This window comes from Rhyacophila brunnea, unplaced genomic scaffold (assembly GCF_057557595.1).
Source record: "Rhyacophila brunnea isolate RB1 unplaced genomic scaffold, BYU_Rbru_1.0 scaffold_7, whole genome shotgun sequence".
Classification (NCBI taxonomy): domain Eukaryota; kingdom Metazoa; phylum Arthropoda; class Insecta; order Trichoptera; family Rhyacophilidae; genus Rhyacophila; species Rhyacophila brunnea.
The window spans coordinates 2,490,452-2,513,899 of NW_028233339.1; the positions used below are offsets into that span (position 1 = coordinate 2,490,452).

The 23,448-nt window shown below is 34.9% G+C and overlaps 1 protein-coding gene across 1 annotated transcript in view; it reads left to right on the plus strand.

The window, feature by feature from the left end:
- Positions 1-23,448, plus strand: part of Smg6 (Smg6 nonsense mediated mRNA decay factor) — a 202,786-nt gene that overhangs the window by 81,105 nt on the left and 98,233 nt on the right. Inside the window, exons 15-16 of the mRNA XM_085957911.1 lie at positions 1,118-1,302; positions 17,542-17,615. Coding sequence (XP_085814037.1) covers positions 1,118-1,302; positions 17,542-17,615 — 259 coding nt within the window. The remainder of the gene's footprint in view (positions 1-1,117; positions 1,303-17,541; positions 17,616-23,448) is intronic.

Below are 23,448 nucleotides of genomic sequence, written 5' to 3' on the forward strand. Positions count from 1 at the left end.
CAATGTTTTCTTATTATTTGATCGTCGCCGATTTGGAAACGTGTCCGTGTTTTGTCTTCTCATCGGGGGAGCGTCCCATTTTCATATTTTGCCGATTTTATTCAGATAAAAACAATATTTTTTATTGGAATGAATGTTATAAACAATTGAAAGTTCTACGTCGTACCTAATAGGTTTGAATTGGTTCTTATTTTATGTACTCAAATATTCTAGATTTCAGAATAGACTTCTCTCTCTCTACTTTAAGCTTATTTTCTTTTTCTCCAGTATATGAAACTTACGGCTATTATTCAAACTTTGATTTTTGAGAATTATTGATAGATCTTTGATAGTTATTCAAATTTAGTAGATTTTCCTAAACCAACATGTCATTGAAATATTGAAGTACTAAAATATGTCAGGATATTGTTGCCAGAAACATTCGAAATTCCTTCCTATTTTGACAGACAACAGAAGGAGGTATGTTAGTTAGTACCTACAGTAAAAACAAAACAATGATTCGGTTGGTCGATGGTGTGCGTGCGGATGTTTTAGCCCTACTAGTGGTACTAAGTACCTGGTAGCGATGTGCTTGTAGCGCTGATAACGGTATACGTATTCGTACGCATACAATCCACGAACCGAATCATTGTTTTGTTTTTACTGTACCTATGTATTATTTAATAAAGTATTTTTTTATTCAACGAATAATTCACAAGATTTAGGAATGTAACACTCTTTATTGAACATACATAATTTGAAAACACCTGTGAGAAATATATACTTATATCTAGATAGATATTATACCTAATAATAGAGCACATGAGCGCGAATGCCAGGAGGCGCGGGTTCGAATCCCGCAGGGTGTCGTATTTTTTTAAAAAGATTTTTTCTCCAGTGGTTTTATATTTGCCACAGGTATTTTCAAATTATGTATGTATTATTTTGTTTGGTATTCTTTTCATTCTTTATCATTTGTTCTGCAGTCTACGTAAAACCCTAATGTGGGTCTATTCTCCAGTAAACGTCTTAACTTACCTCCCTCTGCCATACGTTCCTTCCGCTCCTTGGTTCCAAGGACGTTTTATCGTTACTTGACATGCCATTAATTGTGTATATTTATTTCCATTTGTTACAGACACAACGCGAAATCTGGTGGGTGGAGCATACCGCAGCGAGCAGCAGGAACGAGCGCTCGCGGTGTCTCTTCGGATGTTCGGAGCTCTGCTCGAGCGGTGCTGCTCACTACTCGCTACTCCGCCAGGACCTGAAGCCAGAGTGCCAGTGCACGAGGATGTGCTCGTCATCTTGCCCGCACTCAAGGTGGGTTTCGCCTAACGTCATAATACGCCTTTAACTGACCCGAAGCAACTTATTAGTTATTAGCATGTCTATCGTCCTGCCAGAATCATGCTTGTTTATGGATCTATTATTGTTTCATGCTGGTGTCACGCGAATATGAAAGTGTGGAGCAGTGGAGAGAGACACAGATTCGGGGCTGTGTTAACTAGGCTTCAAACTGGCATAATATTTGTAACTTATAAAAATATCAGACGCAACCTTTGAACGAAGCTGCGATCTATGCATATAGTGCTGTTAATTTATACTAAAATAATATATATATATAAGTATACATACATAATATAGGTATATTATTTTTTTAACCTCACAAAAAGACATACTACCCAATGGCATAGTAGTGCAGTTATAATAGAAGTTAAACATTGAAGTTAGTGGTCCCACCAAACCACATCCGGTCTTAATTGGGTGTATCACGATGCCCTACGTTTGATGTGAAGCATATTTTTTTTTATTACTGAGGATGTATCAGGAGCAGTCACCCAAGACTGGGGTCGCCATGCAATCATGTGGTTTGACTGAATTTACACGACTTTAAGTGAATAGTACCCATGGGAGAGATGAGCACGTCGAGGCAAATTGTAGTAGGTACTTGGCCGAAAGTAACAAGCTAATTTAACTTTAACTTTAATTTAACATTCGAACATTCTAAGTGAACAGATCTTCATGTTGGCAGTATGACGCCGCAAATTTTCTAAATGCAACAAAATTGGCCTTTGTGGCGACCAGGTCGGACGGTTCGATGGGCAAAACATCTGGTTGAATTGACTTGGGGTGCTCTTTTTTTCCGTACACATTTTATGATATTCCCAGAGGATGTAGTTAAACAATCAAAACACCCAGACTGGAGACAATCACATAAATATATTGTGACCTCACCGGATCGAACCCGGAGCCCCCGTTTGAAAGGCCAGCGCCTTACGCACTGTATAATGAGAGTCGACTTCTTGGTATTTATTTCGTTTGAAATTTATCAATGTCCAATGGTTAGGGTCGCACACGCCTGTCTAATCTCATCTCATACCTCTCAGATCTTGAATCCATAAGAATTTCTCTACATTATCTTCCCGATTTTTTTGAAACCAGTTGCTAAGGTGATATAATTGGTTAAGATTGTTTGGATTTATTATTTTTCAAAAATTTTGGTCGCGGCACCCTGTGCGCCCGCAGCGTACAGTTTGAATACACTGCACTATTATAATTATTTGATCCAAAGCAGTTCTTTCCTATCGTGAAGATATTAATATAATTTTATTACCATGCCTCGATAGCGTCATCGTAATGTATTCATTGATAGTTAAAATATAGCGGGAAGTCGCAGTAATAAATAGTGTTTGTTGTAACTTTTGACCTCACTCCACTCCTGTGCGGTGGGAAATTCAAGTTATCAATAATTTGCCTCATGCCTATACTTTATAGACGCCAGACCCCTGATCATTGTGTAAATGTTATTATCGTTTATATACATACAATGCGGGAAATATAAATTAAACGAAATATACCTATGCGACATCGAACAGTTAGTTTATATTTATCTGAAAACTTAATAATTAACGAAATTGTTGATCAGTATCATCTATTTATGCTATAGCATATTTACTAACTATACATTTTATGTTGGGAAACTTCGATTGGAGCGGTATAATATATCTTCTTCTTCTTTCACCCTGTCACGACCCAGCATTGGGGCATAGGGTAAGGACAAGTTCGCGCCACTTCCCTCGATCCATCGCCAATTCTTGCGCCTCCCTATATATCTTCTTCTTCCACCCTGTCACGACCCAGCATTGGGGCATAGGGCAAGCACAAGTTGGCGCCACTTCCCTCGGTCCATCGCCAACTCTTGCGCCTCCCGCCATGTCAGACCTGCAATACGTAGGTCGCTCTTGTAGCACCGCTGCAGGGTGAGGGAGGGCCGGCCACGGCGACGGAACCCTTCAGGCTGTGCCACAAGGGTACGAAGTGCCGCACTCTTTGGCGGCATCCGGAATACGTGTCTACGTGTATGCGAATACGTGTATACGAAATATATATACCTATTGGAATTTATATCGTTCACTCTATTCGGTCCATGCTTTGGATTCATTCAAATAAACATTCAAAATAATGCTTTATAAATTTTAATTTAATAATGTTTAACAAAACACCGTTATCCGTATACGCTTTCCTCTTTCATTTCTGATGGAGAGCAACCTCTTTTTACGATGTGTGGTTGTATGGAAAGCATGTGACAGTTTTCGGATGTAGTGAATCCTGGGTCTGGCAAGTACACATATTGTTTTTCAATTTGTGTAGGTATGAGTCAGAGTATAGACCTAATCGGTTGAGCAAGACGTAAGACGTGGCTGACATTCATTTCTCGGAAAGGGAGGAGGCCTATATGGTCCTATTAGGATCGGACATGGTCGAAAAAAAAAATGAATGTTTCTGTTGTGCTGGAAGTGTCCGAGGATGAATTTCCTAAATCCGACTACTCATTAGCGAATCGTAACTGTAACTGTTCCAGATACTGTAACCAACTCTAGATGTGAACTAATTATTTATTAGGCTTGCGAACTAATTAATTGGCGTCCATACTAGTTACTGTATCTGTAACGGTCACAGTTACGGCTCGCTAATGAGTACCCGGCTTACGACCATGGTTGGGAACGGCGCACACTTGGGTGACTACTTCGTTTGTGACTACATGATAAGAGTACATCTCATTCGCCGCAAATTTGTCAAAGTATAGCGAAACCCCAACAACCATTCCTCGGAAGAATTCGTTTAACCTAGCCTCCACTTGAAGAGGCTTAAGCAAAATGGCAATTTACCTATACTCTACTATTGCAGGCAAACATCTCGGAAGATTAACTTTTACTACACTTAGATAGTCTGAAGAAAGTTTACAAATACCTACATCTTGAAGATTTACAGTTGACTGGATCAAGTGGATGAAAACTATTGGGGAGCTTGCTTTGAGTTGTTAGCCCAAACACACCAAATTGTATCGATTTTACGTATACAATGTTTTGTACCTTTGTTTTGTACAAAACGTCCGCAAGGTAGACCTAGAGGCCGCTGGATCGATGAAATGATAAAGTTCTGCGGAAGTACCTACGTGGCAACGCAACGTACAGGACCGAGAGAAGTGGAAGCAGCTTGAAGAGGCCTTCATCCAGCAGTGGATAGATACAGGCTGATGATGATGATGACGTATACAATGTAATGTTTTATAGAAGTTAAATATATTATTTACAATAAACAAAACACTTGAAATCTCATAATCACTTGATAATATATATATATGTAGTTTTTCTTTCGATAAGCTGTGAATAAACAGCATCTCACAATAGGTACGTGCTTACCCATCGGTACCAGAGAGAGACCATGTACAGAAGATGTACAATTAATTTAGTACGAAGTCCCGAATATGCGCGCGCGTGTCTAATTTGGATGTCGGCGCGCATCTGAGGCGGGCGGCTGGGCGGGGAGGGTGGTCGGTAATTAGGGGTAATGTAGCCGCCCGGGGCGTCGGCCGTACGGAGCGCCAAAGTGGCCCCTCCGCGATCCGCCTTACTATTTCGATGTGCCGCTTGCGATATTAATTTAGGCTTTTTTACGTGACTGCGTACAGGAACAACAAACCCGCTGAAGCAATGTCCTTCGTAAAGAACACGAATCTATGGATTTTTGTTTTTACAATATTCATTATTTCTTAAACATATTATTATGAAAGTGGTTGAATCCAATAAAATAGGCGACCAAATCCTCCCTTTCCGTACACATTTTGAGTCATTACCAGATGATGTGATTCCCGACCATATGGGCATGTAGGGCGAGCAACAAGAACAAGGACCAAGCTGATGGAACTTGCCAGCCAAGCGACATCGGCCAGTCAAAGATTGGTTGGTATGGTGGTCAGGAGGCAGACCGGTTATCTTCACTCATCTCTTAATATTAGGGAATAACAAAATATCTGCTTGACCTGAATGGAGCCAATCCATCTGATTATCCATGTTTTAATCGCCGCATTCAGCGTCATACGACGGATGACCTGCTCCCTTCAGTTTAATCCACCTCCTCGCGTTTGAGGAGCATCGTAGTCTTGTAAATTCAGATCCCGACAGGCTATAGGGAGTCCGTTGAAGCTGTATGGTAGACGTTTGCGATTCGTCCTATGTCGTATTCTGTAAAGCGCGTCCACTTAATGTTTACATTTTGTTTGTTTACGGAAGAATTAAACTTTGATGCGCGGCTTCGTGTAGACTTCCTAGATTTTTATGAGCGTCCCTTTTATTCTCCATTCGCCCTGTCCATGTAATAACGTCAATATTAATGTAATAAGGAAAGAGCAGTATGCTATGTTATCGCATGAAGAGACAGCTTATGAAGTATACCAATTTATCATCACGATTTCTTGTATTGCATTAATTTAAGACTTCCTGGAATTATTAAAAAAAATGGCGCTTCCTAAGTTATCGAGGCGTACAATTTGAAAACCTCTGATTTATATAATATTTGATTTGATGAAGCGTTCAATTTTCATTAACGATAAGCTAGTGTGCTGAATGTAATGTCGTCTCTTTGTATATCTCGAAACAGTTTGTGTACCCATGTGTACCTAGTGCCTAATTATTTATTGTATTCATTTTTGGGATCAGCGGGGAGTGTAATCATACAAAATTAGTAATAACGATGTTCCAGGAACAAATCATTGACCAGAACGATTACGAGGAAAACAATTTGCGCCATTTCGCATCGTAAAAAATTCGGAGAAATTTCTCTTTAACTACTTTCAGTGGCTTTGGATGATTGCAAGATGGACCATACACAATATTTAGGTCAGTTAGCTCCCAGGCCGTCGGTAAATTATAATAGACCTAATGCCGTTAGAAAATATATGTTTTTACAGTAGTTAGGTAGGTACTAAATACCTATTTTAAATTTTAACCTGGTAGGTTTTTGTGATTTCGTTAACTCATATATATTTAGATTTCAAGGAGACTGTCAGCGGATTTCGAGGGTAGTTTATTATATCTACGTTTTGAGGTATTATAATTGTTACAATAAGTTAGCCGTCTAAACTATCAAAACTGTCTATCTCGCTCTAAAAGTTAACATAGCCAAGAGAGGTGCTGTTTAAACATTTCACTTTTTGCCAGTTCAGACGGTTAACGTAGTGTAAAAATTAACCGCCGCAATAAATAAATATGATAAACTATCCTCGATAGCCGCCTATCGCCTCCTTGTGTATAGAATAGATACGCTGGTAGGTTTTTGTGATATCGTTAACTCTTATATTTATAATGCCAATTATAACTACATATGATTTGATTTCAAGTGGGTTATTTCATTGGGTATACCAATTGGGAGGGCAATAACTCTGTTCAACCAAACCACTTTGGATATTGACATATTCCACATTCGTGAGTATGAGTTTATAGGTAGGCATTGTTTTATAAATCCTTAAAATAGGGTCTACTTAGCTCATTCGGTGTACTTCTTTGTATCTGTTTTGTAATTTTATTTACACTTTCTTCTGTTTAACTTAATACTGATGCATTTCTTTTTACCACGTTTTTATTAGCTCGTATTCTTGTTTGTCCGGTGGTTGTTTATCCAGTACAAATCTTGCAATCGATCTTTAACTAACTTCCCGACTAGCTAGACATTTGAAACTTTTAGAATATATCAGAACACGATGCCAATGCATTCTTTTAATATTTTTAGCTATCTTTAAGTGGAATTGAATTCATTTTCAGCTAATTCTGTTTTGTATGAAAAGTTATTTTGATAGAAATCCGTAATCTAATCCACTATTATTGGTTGCTAAGGTGGTGGTCCTAGCAACTAAATTATTAATATATACGTGCGTTACTATGGAAATCAAAATTACATTTCAGTATTCTATATTTGTTTGTTTGTTCCAAATTTTGTTGACAATTGCCTCGTTTGTTCTAAATTATTAATAGGTACATAGAATTGTCAAGTTTATATGATTCAACAGAAAATTTAAAAACGTGGTATATAAAAAGTTCTTTTTATCTTGTAATTTTTATATACACCTATTCTACTGCTCTAATATTTTTTCTTCTTTCTTTGTTTTTAAATGTCATGTTGTGAATGTCTTAAATTAATAATTTGTAATATTTACTATATATATATAATATATAAAATAAATAACATTGATATACAATAATAAACATTATTACTATTATATATACCGTTAATGGTAGAGAAATTCAAAATTTATGAGTACTTAATGTGTCATGGGAAGGTGCATGTTGGGCATAACGCGAACAACTCACAAAATAAGCCAATTGATAATGAGGTAGACAAGATTATGCGATGTGATGGAGGTCGCCGAGTAGATGGAACGGCAATGGGCTTGACTATACAATTTTGTTTACTAGTATTGTTTAAAATATACTTAGTCATTATTACAGGTAATTACGGTACAAGTTGGTTCACACATTCCGTGGTTTTTAGTCATAATATCTATTACTTAATTGATGTAACATTATAATAATACAATTTTGAAATAATCATTGTAATACGGTAGAGCATGGTTTCCCAAACTATTGGTCGCGACCCACCAGTGGGTCGCGAGCGAATATTGAGTGGGCCCTCGCCACTGTATACATGAATTAAAAAAAATATGAACTGATAAATTTGATATTTCATTCAGCTAAATACAGAAATAAATTGGATATATCAAACTCACTGCGATTAAAAGTAACTAAAGTTGAAGTTGATGTTAAAACTGTAATGAAGAAAAATAAGATACAAATACATCCTTCCCATTGAAATAACTTTGTAAAAAAAACCTTGCAGGTGTAGGTATTTAAGTAATATTTTTTTTTTATTTAAGTTGTGTTTCTTATTTCAACAGTCTTTCGTTCATATTGGTAACACTTATAATTTTTTTTTTTTATTTCAATTAGAACAAATAAGACAGCATTAAGTAGTTCCACGACTCGCCACTAGGGAAACTGAGCATTACCAATATGTATGCCATCTTTTCTCTAAGACAGCTAAGAGGTGGGTCCCAAGATTGGAAATTTTTGTTAGATGGGTCGGAGCCCAGTCAACTTTGGGAACCACTGCGTTAGAGTCCAGAACTTCCCAATCGGCGTGCCGCGAATATTTGAGATTATTGTATAGATATAGAGATATAAGATATTCTTGCGTATAGCTAAAACATATCCATGTGAGCAATTTTTCTCATCGGTGGTCACTATCAAGAATTCAAAAGGGTTCGAAAGGGTCATCTTTAAAATTTCTCTACCACGAATTGCAAGTTTATGCTTTAGTTTAGATAAAAACGGGGTGCTCTTTGCAGTAACCACGATTATTTTATTATTGACTATATACTTATTAATTCGTATGGATCATTTATGTCAAGCAATATTCTTACGTTCGTATTGCTTTATAATAAATGTAGTCTATACAGATATGCTAAAATTTGCAATGTTTTTCTGCAGGGGTCGTGCGATTGATTGTATTCGCATATTTTTTCAATAATTGGAAAAAATTGATAGGTGCAATGTGTCAGTAGCGAAGGGTGGAGGTAGGCTGTTAAATAAATATAATAAGTAGCGCCATAAGTAGTGCAAATTAAACTTTGTTAGTCATACGTAGTTGTTTTTATTGAATTAATACTACAATTTGCAGATCGTGGTGGTTAGATTTAAAAAAAATCAATTTAACCCTGCCTCAACCAAACCATAATAGTTTTGTTATACTTTGGGTATTACGTTGTATTAAGAATACATATTACACATATTGTTGGTTTATTTTTTTAAATTCATTAAACCCTGCCTGAACCAAACTATAATAGATAAAAAATATTATTCTATCTATAAAATATCCAAAGTTATGTATGATTTAATTGCATAATTTTAGATATTTTATAGATATACGAGTATTTTTGACTAGTATTTATTATGGCTTGATTTCGCAGGTTTTCATTGTATTTTAAAAACTAACCGACACCGTCTGTAAATTGTAGTCTAATTTCAATGAAAACAAATTCGTATGACTGACAAATTTTAGTGTTCACTATTTATGGCTAATCTTAACAGCCTACCTCCACCCTTCGTCACTGCAATTTGTAAGTATTCTTCAGGGTGCCGCGAATTTTTTATAATTTAAATAGTAGGTATGCCGTGACGTTATAAAGAATATAAAGGTTAGGAAGCACTGCGTTGGACTCGTGTGAGTTTTAGCTGGGAGGTAACGATATGCATTTCAAATTAGGAATGCCGGCATTACACGCTCGATAAGTGCTGGCGCCAATTCGTCCTTACGATGACAATCGCACGAATAGAAGAGGATGCGAATTACGAACGGTCCACCTGACCGCGAATGACCGGTGTTTTTTTTTATATCGCGAACCGTTCACGAGAATCGATCTGTCGAGGTTCATTTGGTCGAATGGCTCGGCTTGGTCCCTGGCTTGACACCCAGCCCAAGTTATCTAATTTTCCGCAGGTTACGTTGAACTGTTCTTAAGATACGTTGAACCGCCATGTTACATATCTTTGTAGTGGGTTGGATACATGCCGATCAGGCACGTACAACTTCGGTCCATTTTTTTTTTGTATTGTTAAATGGATAACTAGCTTGATGATAATCAATCATCACAACGTCCTACAACTATTTTTTCGTGTATACTAAACAAATACATTAAACTGTTTGTTCATTTGTTGTACCTCAGCTGAGGCATGGTCTAAAAAGATCGTAACTATGCGACCCGCGGATTGTGCTAATAACGCGTGCCGAACGGAACATAATTCGTCATAAAAATTCAACATGCGTCCATTTAGTGTTATATTAGTAATAATAATAATATATTAATTGGCATGTTTTCTTTTTCGAGTACAGGCATAACGTTTTTTAGTCATCTTTACACGATATAGGAATACATTCTTACGACGCCATCACAAAGAATACGATGTGTTCCCACCTCGAATGCCGCTCGGCGATTGGCGATTAATGCGAAATTTCGTCCCACCTATTGTTGAAAATTATTTCACGTTTCTCTTATGTACCTATGCTCTTAAACTTTGGGTGTGTGACGTTTTTTTTTATTTAGATCTAAATACCTTGGTGAATGGTAGCTTGTTAATATCGTGAAAATGCAAGCTGGTTTCTTCATGCAAATAAAATCACATTGACTTATTACAGTGCGCGTAGAGACGATCATTATCATCGGTGGGTAACCACATCCCGCGGACTGAATTTCACATATGTACTGTCCACACCAGTAGCGAAGGGTGAAAGTAGGCTGTTAAGATCCGCCATAAATAGTGCACATTAAACTTTATTAGTCATTTAATAATATTAATACTATCGACCGAAGGTACTTGATGGATTTTGAACTTGAATTCTAATGAATTTAAATCTTGTACTGTTCCATTTAAGTGGATGGGTGTGGTGGACTGAAATGGAAAAAAATAGTTAAACACTAAATCCATTAGTATTTGTTTTTATTGAACTAAGACTACAATTTACAGATTTTGGGCGATTCGACAAAATTGTGCACACACTTATTTGTTTTCGTTGGATTAAGAATACATATTGTTGGTTTATTTTTTAAAATTCATAAGCCCTGCCTATACCAAAATATTATTCTATCTATAAAATATCCAAAGTTATGTTAATTGGATAATTTTACATATTTTATTGATAGACGAATATTTTTTGACTATTATCTATTATGGCTTGGTTTTCGCAGCGTTAAATTGAATTTTAAAAACTAATCAATAGTATCTGTAAATTGTCGACTTATTTCAATGAAAACAAATACGTATGACTGACAAAGTTTAGTGTGCACTATTTATGGCGGATCTTAACAGCCTACCTCCACCCTTCGCCACTGGTCCACGCGCTACGGAGCTTAGAATACCCACATTTATTCGTCGATTTAGTTGATTTTTCTACTACATAAAAATGCATTTTATGTGTATATAGAAATATTAACGTCAACACCTGCAAGAATTGCAATAATAATCATTATTGTAATGCGTGTAGATTTCATTTTTCATATGTATCTATATTTATGTTTACGAAAGAATGATTCTTTATAGGCCGACATATTATGTTATCATTATAACTTATAACACTGATATCCTTCCTTCAAAATCTACCGATTATAGGTTCTCTTGCCATTATAATAATTTAAAAACTCGTTTGAATGAGAAAAGATTTCGTGCATTTTTTATAATACGAATAATATAAAATTTCTTATTTTATTCTGCTTCGGATCATTGAATTTTATTATTAGATAATTTGGTTACACCTTTAACTTAATCTGTGGTTAGAATGCGGTTAACTTCATTTTTTTTCACACTCGCTTCAAGTAATCTAGGTGTAAGCTTTAGTTATTTGATGTGCGCGGGCTTTTAAAAGCTCATGTACCTTCGCAATCAACAGCCCTGCCTCAAGCGCTTTTTTTGGCACAAACGAACTCAAATTGAATAAAGGCAAAATTGGAACGGATACATTTTCGGATAAAGTCCGTGAAAACGGTGTGGCCCTGGGACAACATGTGATGGATCCGATGACTGGGCGATTTCGTTGCGACACCGTTCGGCCGATTGTTCCCCGCGAGACGCGCAGTTTAAACGGACGGGCGTGTGAGTGGAGTAAACGACCTCTGCCGAATTCGGCAATTGTGCAGCCCCATGTATCACGTTCGAAGATATATGATTGAAAATCCTGTAATGAAATAATTCGATTCTACTTATCGTGCATTCATTCAAATACATTGCTGGAAAACGGAGTTTCTCAAACTTTTTAGGACTATCGCCCCATTTGAGAGTACACTTCAGTGCCACAATATAACCAGAATCAAAATAGTACATTTAACATTTAATTTTAATTCAAAATACTAACTTCTTATCAGTATTTTTTCGTATACAAACAGTTTATTTGACCACTTATAAACACATCAAATGTCGCGTAAGTAAATTAATATTGATTTTATTTGAGGTTTTATTAACATATTTTTTTTTTTTACAAATAGTTATTAACCATTCTCCCAACCCGTTTGGTCCTTGCACAAAAAACAACGTGTATTCATTGACCAGCCGCGGGTTCTTATGTGTACAAAGACACAGACGCACTGCACCGCGATTTCCTAACTCTCGTCTCGTGTGGCACCAGACGAGATGACGTAATTGTGTCGTCACGCTCGAGGCATGCCGACCGCGCACAGAATAACCATAGAAAATATTATTATGATACACCTATATGTGTATGGTGACAATGAATAGCGCCGCTGTCGGAGTAGCGTAATATTCTCGAGTGCTATTATCACTCCGGTAGTACGTCATAATGATGTCATATGACGTCATCTCGACCGGGAAGCTTGCACTCGCAAGTTCTAACATAGAGCCCCTGCAGCCCGATTTCCTAACTATCGTCTCGTGTGGCACCAGACGACATGACGTAATTGTGACGTCAGCCAATACACGCTCGAGCGGGCGGCATGTATTGGCTGACGTCACAATTACGTCATGTCGTCTGGTGCCACACGAGACGATAGTTAGGAAATCGGGCCCCTGGTGACTAGGGCAATGTCACATACTTTTGGGTAAACATTTACATGCAATATTTATTATTTTGTATGCATACGTTCTCATGAGTTCAAAAATCATAAAATAATACATATAGTTGAAAATCCTGAGTGATCCAATATGTATTCTTTGCCCTCTTCACCTTGAATTGAAGTCTCTAAGGCGCTTGCCTTTCATGCGGAGGGAGGTCCCGAGTTCGGTTCTCGGTGAAGTCACAATATATTGGTGATTTTCTCAAAGCCTGGTTGTTTGTGATCGTTTCGTTTCTAGTAAGTACTAAATGCTGTTTCACTACACTATTATCATCAGGCCTTATGAGCTCTGTTGCAGGGTTAAAAATAATTTATACTTAATTTATATATAAAAAAAGAAAGTAAATAGGGGATGTTTTCAGTCGGACCAAAATGTTAAGAACTAACAACAAAACCATTTTACTAAATCTTTCGTGGTATCAAATAATTAATATAAGTGAAATATAACTGAAAGAATTGTATTTGTATGAGTTCATTACTTTCGTGATTCGGGTTTCATATTTCAGCACCTTCTTTGTCTGTATTGGTAATACATAGTACTGCAATTATCTTAATCTCGATAATGTGAAGCTCTTTTTCTAATGCTTTAACTTTGTGACACTTTGTTAATTATAGGTAATAGCTTTCGCAAACTAGTAGTTTAGTAGTTAGCTAGTAGTCTGTAGTAATCACCAAGGTAGGTACCTAAATTTATTTTTCATATTTTTAAATACTTGTTGGTCATGCTATTCCGATATTATAAAAATATGCCCAGAAAGTGCCAAAAAGTACTAAACTAGATGTTTATGTAGAAGTACATAAAAGATTGCGTCAATGTGTAGTGTTTTAGGTCAGGGGTGGCGAACCTTTTTATGCTTGTTCCTAAAAAAAACTTTAAAAAATATAACGAGTGTCGTGCCAAAGATTAAAAAAAATAGATAAACCTGCGTTAGAGCGTATTTTTAGTTTTTCTTACTTTCAGCCTTTTCACTGAAACTGAAGAAATTTTCTACACTTGCTAGATGTATACTACGTATCGTCGGCAACGTTCTCTCTAATTTTTCTATTGTGTGTGCTGATCATCAACGCATCTGAGCAGTGGCGTTAATAGGGTGGGTGTCATTGTGTCGCCCGGTGCGGTAAATTTAAACCCCCCCCCCACAAACACACACATACAATTTTTCGTTAAAACGTATATTTTAAGGTATTTATTAATTTCAGTGATTTTATATAATAATAACACTAACAACGATAATTTTTGAAGTTCGTCGGCAGGTTATACGTCGTCCCGGTTGAAATTTTACAAATTTAATATTCTTTCGTTTATTCGTATTTGTTCGCATCCGCTTTGTTTTCATAGCTGCTTCTATTTTAAGTACCTTTTTTACTATCGTATTACTAAATTAAAAATACTTCTATCTTAATATTACATTAAGTAATTATTACGTTTTTGATAATGTTAAAAATCTTATAATGCGAGGAGTTAATAAATAATCATTAGCTGGATTGAAAGTGTTTTTACCGATGTCACGAATACATAATATTGCTTCCTTGATTCTTGAAACAAAATAATCATCGAAATATTATTATTTATTTGTTTTTGGCTAGTGTGAGAACGTGATTTTATATTATTTATTTTGTTGTCAATTAGTAGAATCGAACCGTGGCAACCAAAACATCTGTAGTTATTGTCGCTGTCATGAAGGTTATTGCTATAAATAAATGGACCAAAACAAGCTTTACGCTGACTAAATACATTTTTATTTAGATACTTACCTAATCGATGATTTTCTGTATAAATTGTAATACAAAATTTTGGTTGTTGTGATTCGGGATGTCGTATTGTAAGAAAACGTAGTAATATGTAGTTGGTATCAGTATCAAGTATATAAAGAAAGGTATCGTATTGATGCAGGATTGTTGATATTTTTTAGAGATATCGATGGTGCAGATCACAAACCTTCTTAGTCAAAAAATGGGATTTTACAGGGGAAGGTTTAAACTGATTTATTTGATAATGTAAGACTTTTATTAAAAAAAAAATATCCAAAGTCTAATGTTTTTGTGTTTTTTAATGATTGTATAACTTTATTTATAACTAATATAAACCGTATTACATTTATCATGACATAGAGGTATTGTGCACTCAGATTTGTTGAAATATTTGACAAAGGAGGTTTTCCTTTACATTACGTTTTATGAGAAAAGTAAATTAGTTTTATTTAAAAAGTAATAAAACAGTTTGCGTGACATAGGAGTTAAATATTGAATGGCTGGATAATTAATTAATAAATAAAAAATAATGTATATTTAACTAATGTACATGTTTATAAATAACCAAACATAAACAAAACAGAATCAAACCCAACATAGTTATGTATGAAGCTTTTTTTTAAATTCTAACATATTTAAATTATAAATGTGGTAAAGAGTCATAAAAATGGTGACAGTCCCTTGGAATAACACATTTTAGTTCTTGAAGGTGCTTGAACTTGTTGGCCGATATTTTTACTTGAACCGTGTAATCTTGGATAAACAATATTGGAACTGTTATGATCTTCGGTCGTCTCGGTAGCTCTTTAAGATCATGACTAAAATTAATTGTGTACTGGATTTTCCCATTTGGAATGTAAGCCAAGTGACACACAATGTTAACAATTGGATCCCCTTTCTTGTTTCTGGTCTTACCAATGTGTACCGAAGTCACTAGTACATTATAGTTACTTTTTTTTATTAACTGTCAATAATTCATGGTGGAACTGCATTCTATTGGATTTATTATAATGAATTGTATTGAATCAATGCAACATTATAGTTAAGTAAAACATCATGAGTTACATAGTGCACTCTATAAGGAAATGACATATTTATGGCTTTTCATGTAGCCACTGCATAATCAGATGGCAGATAAATTTCCCTGTTCTTCAATTTTCTTTCGATTGCAGCATGTAAAGAATCTCCTTCCATTTACGTGTGCCCAACCTCCAAGTATTTTTGAGTAGGTAATCTCGAATTGATATTTTACTGCCATTTCGAGGAGTGCATTAACTTTGCAAGAATATTGTTCTTATTTCGATACACGCACCCATCGCTCAATATTTAAATGGACTGATTTCTAATTTAATATGAGGTTCGTTAGGTGATTAATCAAGAGATGTAAATGTCGGAGCTTCTAAGTCTTCTTATAAGTGAACTTCATCAAATGTACACTGTGAGAATGCCTTATGAATTTGATGTTTCATTACATCTATTTTTGTAAACTCGATAAAGACCCATTTTCTAACGAAACATTGGTTCAATAAAGAGTCTTAATGGATCCCTACGGCAGTAATGACGTGACTTCATTCTTGGTAGTGAATCGATAAATTCTGCAGGATATCTTTTCTTAGAATCAATATTTCGCTCATTGTCCTTGCATTGCTGGCTTTGGTACCCGTGAATGGCATTCTTAGCCCAATTTCTAGCACTCTAAACTCGTATGGCGAAAGTATTACAGAACATTTATCGGCAAACTTCTTTTCTTTCCTCGTTTATCTTTAAGTGGTAGTGATAGATATACTCCCTTCTATTTACCTCCAGAGTTCTTACATAGCTTCTGATTGGGGTCTATACAATCTATTAGTAAAGAAACGTATGATTTTCTCTGTGGCCATGACATATCCAACCAAAAGTGGTCGAAATTCCCGGGTTTCTTGAAACACATGCTTGTGAGATGCAACGTGGACCAAGCTTTTGTTTGTTTTTATTTTTACAGTATGTTTTTTTTTTACTGATATTGTCTTTAACTCGGTCCGGATATTCCTGTTCTTTCACTCTATTATTTGCAGATATATTTCGTTTCCATGCACTTTGCTTTTGTTTCTCTTTACATCATTGATATGCCTTCCTATTATCTCAGTCGATAGAATATTTTCATTATCTTGAACAGAATCTGAAAGTATAGGTTTATACATACCGAAAATTCTTGATTTTTATTTGTTTACAATGCTAATCGCATGATCTTTCTACTTCAAGAACTCATTATTTGGGTTTATATTATCAAAAACGTAGACCTAAAACCCATTTATCTCTAATAAATATTTTTGTATACAGTTTTGCTTGTAAAACTTCACTGATAGCTTCATACAATGAACTGATATGGAAGCAATGTGCAGCAACTTCACGTCGTGTAGGAGGTTTGTGCAGCATAATACGATGAACATGACATAGGAGTTTTAATTAAAAGATCAATAAACTGGGCTATATTTCTCTTTGACATAGGAGGTAAAGTTCAACAGATCCGTTAAATTTTTGTTGATTTTTTGATATCATAAAGTCAAAATCGAAAAATTTGACATAGAAGGTTTGTGATCTGCACCATCGATATCTGGTTTTGTTTTCTGAACAATTGTCCTGAATCGTGTGATTAATCGCAGAATATGCAATGTCGGGAAAAAACAGTATCAAGTGAAAGACGAACAACGTCCAACGCTTGTCTAGTTAAGACTCTGGTCTTCTCTATCTTTGATTGTCTTGGAAATATGGCGTTGAAAGCGTATCCTAAGAATTCCATGGTGAGAGACAACGAATAAGATACGTTTCCTTAAAAAATGTCCTGATATTAAATATAATGTTTGATTTTATTTCAGGTCTGGTCTGATTGGATGCTGTGCCACAGTGCTGTATGGAATCCGCCCCCCTCCTGTGACGATTTTGATGTTGGGTAAGTTTATAGTAATGTATTATCAATTAAATTTAATCTACCATAAATTAAAAAAAAAAAAATATAACATGTTGCTGAAATATTTCGATATCCAAATAATATAACTAGACAAAATAAGCGTGACGTTTTTGAAGTTCGGATGGGTTCACAAGTTTTCGGTCAGTTACGAAAAAGGCAGCTGTATTAAAGCCGAGGTATCCTGGTTTTGATACTACGCAGAACTCTCGGTCCTTTCCCATTCGATTTAGAACTTTAACATTTGTCACATGGTCAGTCCAAGAAATTTTGAGGATGCGTCTATACTCTATAGCAGGGGGGGGGGGGGGGGGGGGAACTTTTTGGTTTGAGGGCCAAATTCAAGAATTCAAAATGAGCGGCGGGCCGCAAGTAAAATACCATTTTTAGATATACACTATTTATTATCACGAAAAATAAACATTACAAAAAAATAATGAGAAGAATGAAACTGTTGTACATTTTTTTAAATTCAGGTGTTCATTTTGTAGTTGATATTCTCAAAACTGCTTGTAAATGGGCATCGGACATACTTGATCGTAAAGAATTTTTATTATATTGAGGTTCATGATCGAAAATGTTTGTTCACATATATAGGTTGATCCAAAAATAACGAACATTTTTCTTGCATAATCTTTAAGTTGGTCGAATTTGTCTGAATTAAGGGCATTGTAAAGTTTGGAGATTTCTTCACGACGATGCGATTCTCTTAAATCAGTGTCACACTGCAGATCAATAATCTCAAGTTGTAGCTCTAGTCTATACAGTCACATCTCGAAAGCTTCAACTCTCCCTGACGTCTCCCATTAAACAGTTTATAGTAAAATATATCTACATTAGATGATAAACCACGGAAGTCCAGTTTTTACCGTTTCCGAGTTAAATATGCAGAAAATTTTATTTTATTTCATTACCTACACAAATGAATGAAACATTGAAGTCCATGAGTAGTAAATTAACCGATATAACTAGTTAAAAATCACTGAAGTCCATTTAACTTTAGTGCATAAACAACGGGTGTCCCTTTTACGATGTTTATTCTCTGAACAAAAGTCCAAACGTGACTTCAGTGGTTTATTCTCTAATCTAATGTATTGATATTATCATGATTATACTATTTTTATGATATATTCAACCTTTTCTCTGTACATATGTACAGCTTTAAGAATCATTATATCTCATCGATATTTAGTGTGTACATATTGTTCGCGACTCGCCAGTTGACCACTGCCGCCTTTGGTGGAGCAATGACACCGCGGAGGGTTTTTAATTTAGATTCGCGGATTCGGCTGTGAATAAAATGAAATGACCGAAAAAAAATGTAACGGTGCCCGGCCGGTACGTGGCGCGCCGGGCCGGTTCGTTCAACCGCCCACTCTGGCCGCCCGACGCGGGGAGAGGTCGGCAATTTAGTTGAACCTTTTTTACTCTTATCATTTTCGTTATTTCTCACGTTTTAAACGATTTCAATTGGGTGAGACAAAACACTTTTTTGTTTTTTTTTTTAAATACGTAACGTGGATTTTACTTAAAGTAAATCACTTCAATATTTTAAACTGATGCTGTGGAAAATTAAATTATGGTTCTCGATTTTTTAGTAATTCGTATTTTAGGTAGGTTAGTATTTTTGTCGTTGTTATGAAAATGAGTTACTTACTAGCTTTTTTTTGTCCTCGCCCTCATGTATGTGGATCGTGATCAGGCACGAAGAGGATGACAGACTTTCGCTAATGCTCAGTTTCTGGAGTATCGAGGTATTGATTCTGTGTACCGTCCAGGGCACTCCGTCTGACATTCTACACACATGTGTTGGCAAATATTCTGAAATCAATATTTTTTTTACATACAATTGCCTTTATGTGATATATACCATACAGGTAGTCACTATTTTTAAATATAACTTACTAATCCATTGACAAGAAATTAATTAAAAAAATGTGAGGTAGATTAGAAGATAATTTTTATTTTATTTCAGTGTTAAGTTTATTTATGAATCCGTATGTCGTGGTTCTATCTCTCTTCTATGAAAAAAAAATAATACATTCTGTTCTCGATGTCTGTTTGGTCCTTTGTAAGGACTCAATGGGTTGATCCTAAAAATCTGATGATATAACCACTACATTGTACTACAAATGCTCCGATTAAGAACGATAATTGTAATTTACTCTCCTACCTTTATCAAATTTTAATCTAAACATCGTCTTTAACACAAAAATAATGCTCCCGAAGTGAACGCAAAGCGTGTCGATATTTTCAAATCCGTGGACTCACGGTCCATTGGTAGTGAGCACTAACAACAATTTATTATTGTGGGCGCAAGACAGGTTTAAAGTTCTTGAATCTTAAATACCTACAATGGTACTAAGTGAGTAACGACTTCCTTATAAAATGCATAGGTGCAACCTAAATAGTTGTATTTTCATATACTATACTATCAGTGGCGAACGGTGGAGGTAGGCTGTTAATATCCGTTATAAATATTGCACACTTATCTTTGTCAGTCATACGTATTTGTTTTCATTGAAATGAGACTACATTTAGTTTGAAAACAAAGCCGTATAGATGATAGTTAAAAAAATAATCGTCCGTCTATCTATAGAATATGTAAAATTATGCAATTTAATCATTTATAACTTATATTATGGATAGAATAATATTTTTTATCTATTATAGGTTTAGATAGTACCTAATGAATTTGAAAGTGTGCACAATTTTGTCGTATCGCCCTAAGTAAACCAAAACTATTATGGTTTGGTTAGGCAGGGTTTTAATTGATTTTTAAAACTAACCAACACCATTTGTAAATTGTAGTCTTAATTCAATAAAAACAAATACCTATGATTAACAAAGTTTAATGTGCACTGTTTATGGCGTATATCAACAGCCTACCTCAGCCCTTTGCCACTGATACCTATAGTGGAAGCGCGACGGAAAACATATTATTATTGTATTTTTCTTTATACTATAATTATACTATATCAACATTAGTTAAATACTAATAATTATTTAGTCAATGTTCTCTTTGTGAACACGTCTTCCAAGATCTCTCACACAGTTAATTGATACAAAAATGTAACGACAAAGTTGAAATGAACTGCTGCCAACACGCACCACTAATATAATTAATGTTATTTGTGTAATTTCTTGCTATGATTATGTTTCCTTCTGTAATTTGTAGATATCTTCATTTAGAAAATAATTGTGATGCACATGACGTGTGTACCAAAGCGACTATGTATGTGTAGATATTTTGTTGCAAGCAAGCAAGACAGTTTATTGATAATTTGGACGACTTTACTACTACTATTCGTAAAAAAATGCGATTTATCTGTTGACGATCTCTGCTCACTGTTGTCGGTTTTAGATATATTTAAATTGTTTATTATATTTTTCTGTAAACAAATTGTATTGAAATCTTTGTAAATACTATGTAAATATAATAATACCTATGTATTCTTTTGCCATACTATAGATTTTACAATATATTTTCTCATATTTTTATTTTTATAACTAATAAACGTTTATTGCTAATTATTATAGACAATAAACAATGTATTATTAGTGAACATTAAATACGTAATTGAAAATTATGTATACATTTAAATTTGTTAATATACATTGAGGTTCTGGTTGTAGTGTACAGATTATCAATATAAATATTCTGATGCATCGTCGATTGTGTTTTGAGCCTTTACTCACAGATGTCAGTGTACGAATAATTTTGCTGCTTTAATTATTAAATAATATTTAATTAAACATAATAATATGAAAGAATTTTGTAATATATTAATACTATCGACGAGGGGAGAGTACTTGATGGAATTTGAATTTAAATTCCAATGGGTTTAAGTTTAATGGAATAATAAATAGTACAAAACTTAAATTCATTAAAATTTGCAAAATATGTTACAATATTATAGTCAAGTTGTAAGTATTTCACAAGAAAAGTTAAAAACATGTATTTACATATTATTAATATGTACCTATATTGATTTAACCTAACTGAATTATATAACAGCTGTGGGTTTCCCGACCTAGCAAACGTTACACATTATTATTATCTTGCTACTGTGTTCACTATGAAATAATAGATTAGAGCAATATATCGATAGATTTCATAAAAAATGGAATTCGATATCATCTGTCTATATAAAATTTGGCTACCAGTCTCTGCAAATTTAATTTTTTGTAACACTTACAATATGCATTTATTTGTAAACAATGATGAAATGAAATATTTCATTATTCCGTAATTGAGGGGTGTATTTTCAAAGTGAACTTATTCCACTAATTGACGAAAATGAGTTATGAATGCCAGAATTTAAATGATACAATTTTGAACACAAGTATTTTTTGTAAAAAAGAACCTAATAGCATTAAATCCAATAGAAAAAATCAACTTGAAAATCGGTGTTAATTACAAAAGTAATTTATTCCAATACTAAACATATATGTAACAGCAACACCATTAACAGTTTTTTGGCGTTTGCCAAAAATTTGTTGAAGTGGAATAGTTCACTTTGAAAATACACAATTATTATTAATGAATTGAATTCACAGGATGTTGTCGGCTGGTACTTATTAGGTACTATATAGGTATATCGTTTTGTAAACGCATTAGCAATGTGTCAAGAAGGTGCTTTGAAGTTGCATAAAGTTGATTCGCATCATCTGCAAGAAGTATAGTTGTGTGCTCACTCTGTTGGTAGGCTGTAGGGACGGGCGTTATCCTCGCGTCTATTTTTAGCCTACGATAAAAGAAGAGGCTGTTCGCGTAGTAGCCCTTTTGCCCGTATTACAACGGCAAGCGCGATTGGCGAGGCGGCCAAAACCCACATCGGATTGTAGTGGCGATGTTGACGATTACGAAAAGTTAAATCTAACCTTCAATTTGCATCTTGCATACTGTCTTCACATCTTAATGTTATTAATAGCGATTGGTTGTTGGGTCATGTGCACATCGATTGAATAAAAATATCATTCTGTGGCTGGGATACCGCGAATTGAGATAAATACGTTACGAAACAAATATGCAAACCAGTATTTAAAAAAATCAAGATCTTTATAATATGTCAATGAAGACTATAATAATAAACGATGTTCTAGTTGAAATAGCTATTGAGTTGCCTAGAGTCATAACTCACATATTCCATAAATCGAGTTTTGAGATAATCGCAAATAAACCACCATAGCACTGTTTTTGTAATTAGAAGAAAGGTATTGAACTCCCTTGAATATTAAATGGGTGAGTAAGTCGATTTACATGATTTTTTTTAACTGTGAGAAATAGAGCTCCCTGATTGGTTAGAAAGGCTTTGGTGAAAGAACTCATTATTCATTGAAAAATGTTATGACACCAACAGTCAACTTTGTCAACGATTTTCACATGGTTTAAAATGACTTTTGATACCCAACTATGTTTCTTTATATGCATTTAAAATCACTTGGTATATTTAACTAAAAAATGACAAAATTGAAAAATGTGAGTTATGACTCTAGAGCAGGGGTAGGCAAACTGCGGCCCGCGGGCCGCATGTGGCCCGCCGGGTATTTTTTTGCGGCCCGCCATCATTAATTGTACTTCTGATTACGAATAACTTTTTTATATATTTTTTAAAAAATATTGACAATAGATTAAAATTTGAAGAATTTGTTGTTTTGTAAATGTATTATCTCAGTACGTCTTCCTTGCATCTCGTCTACACTATGTAACCACTATTTTCTACGTTGAACATCGTGACACATTTAAATACTTTTAACTCCGCGTTGGAAGGAAACAAAATATATGCCCATGATATGGTAAAAAGTTTGAATGGAT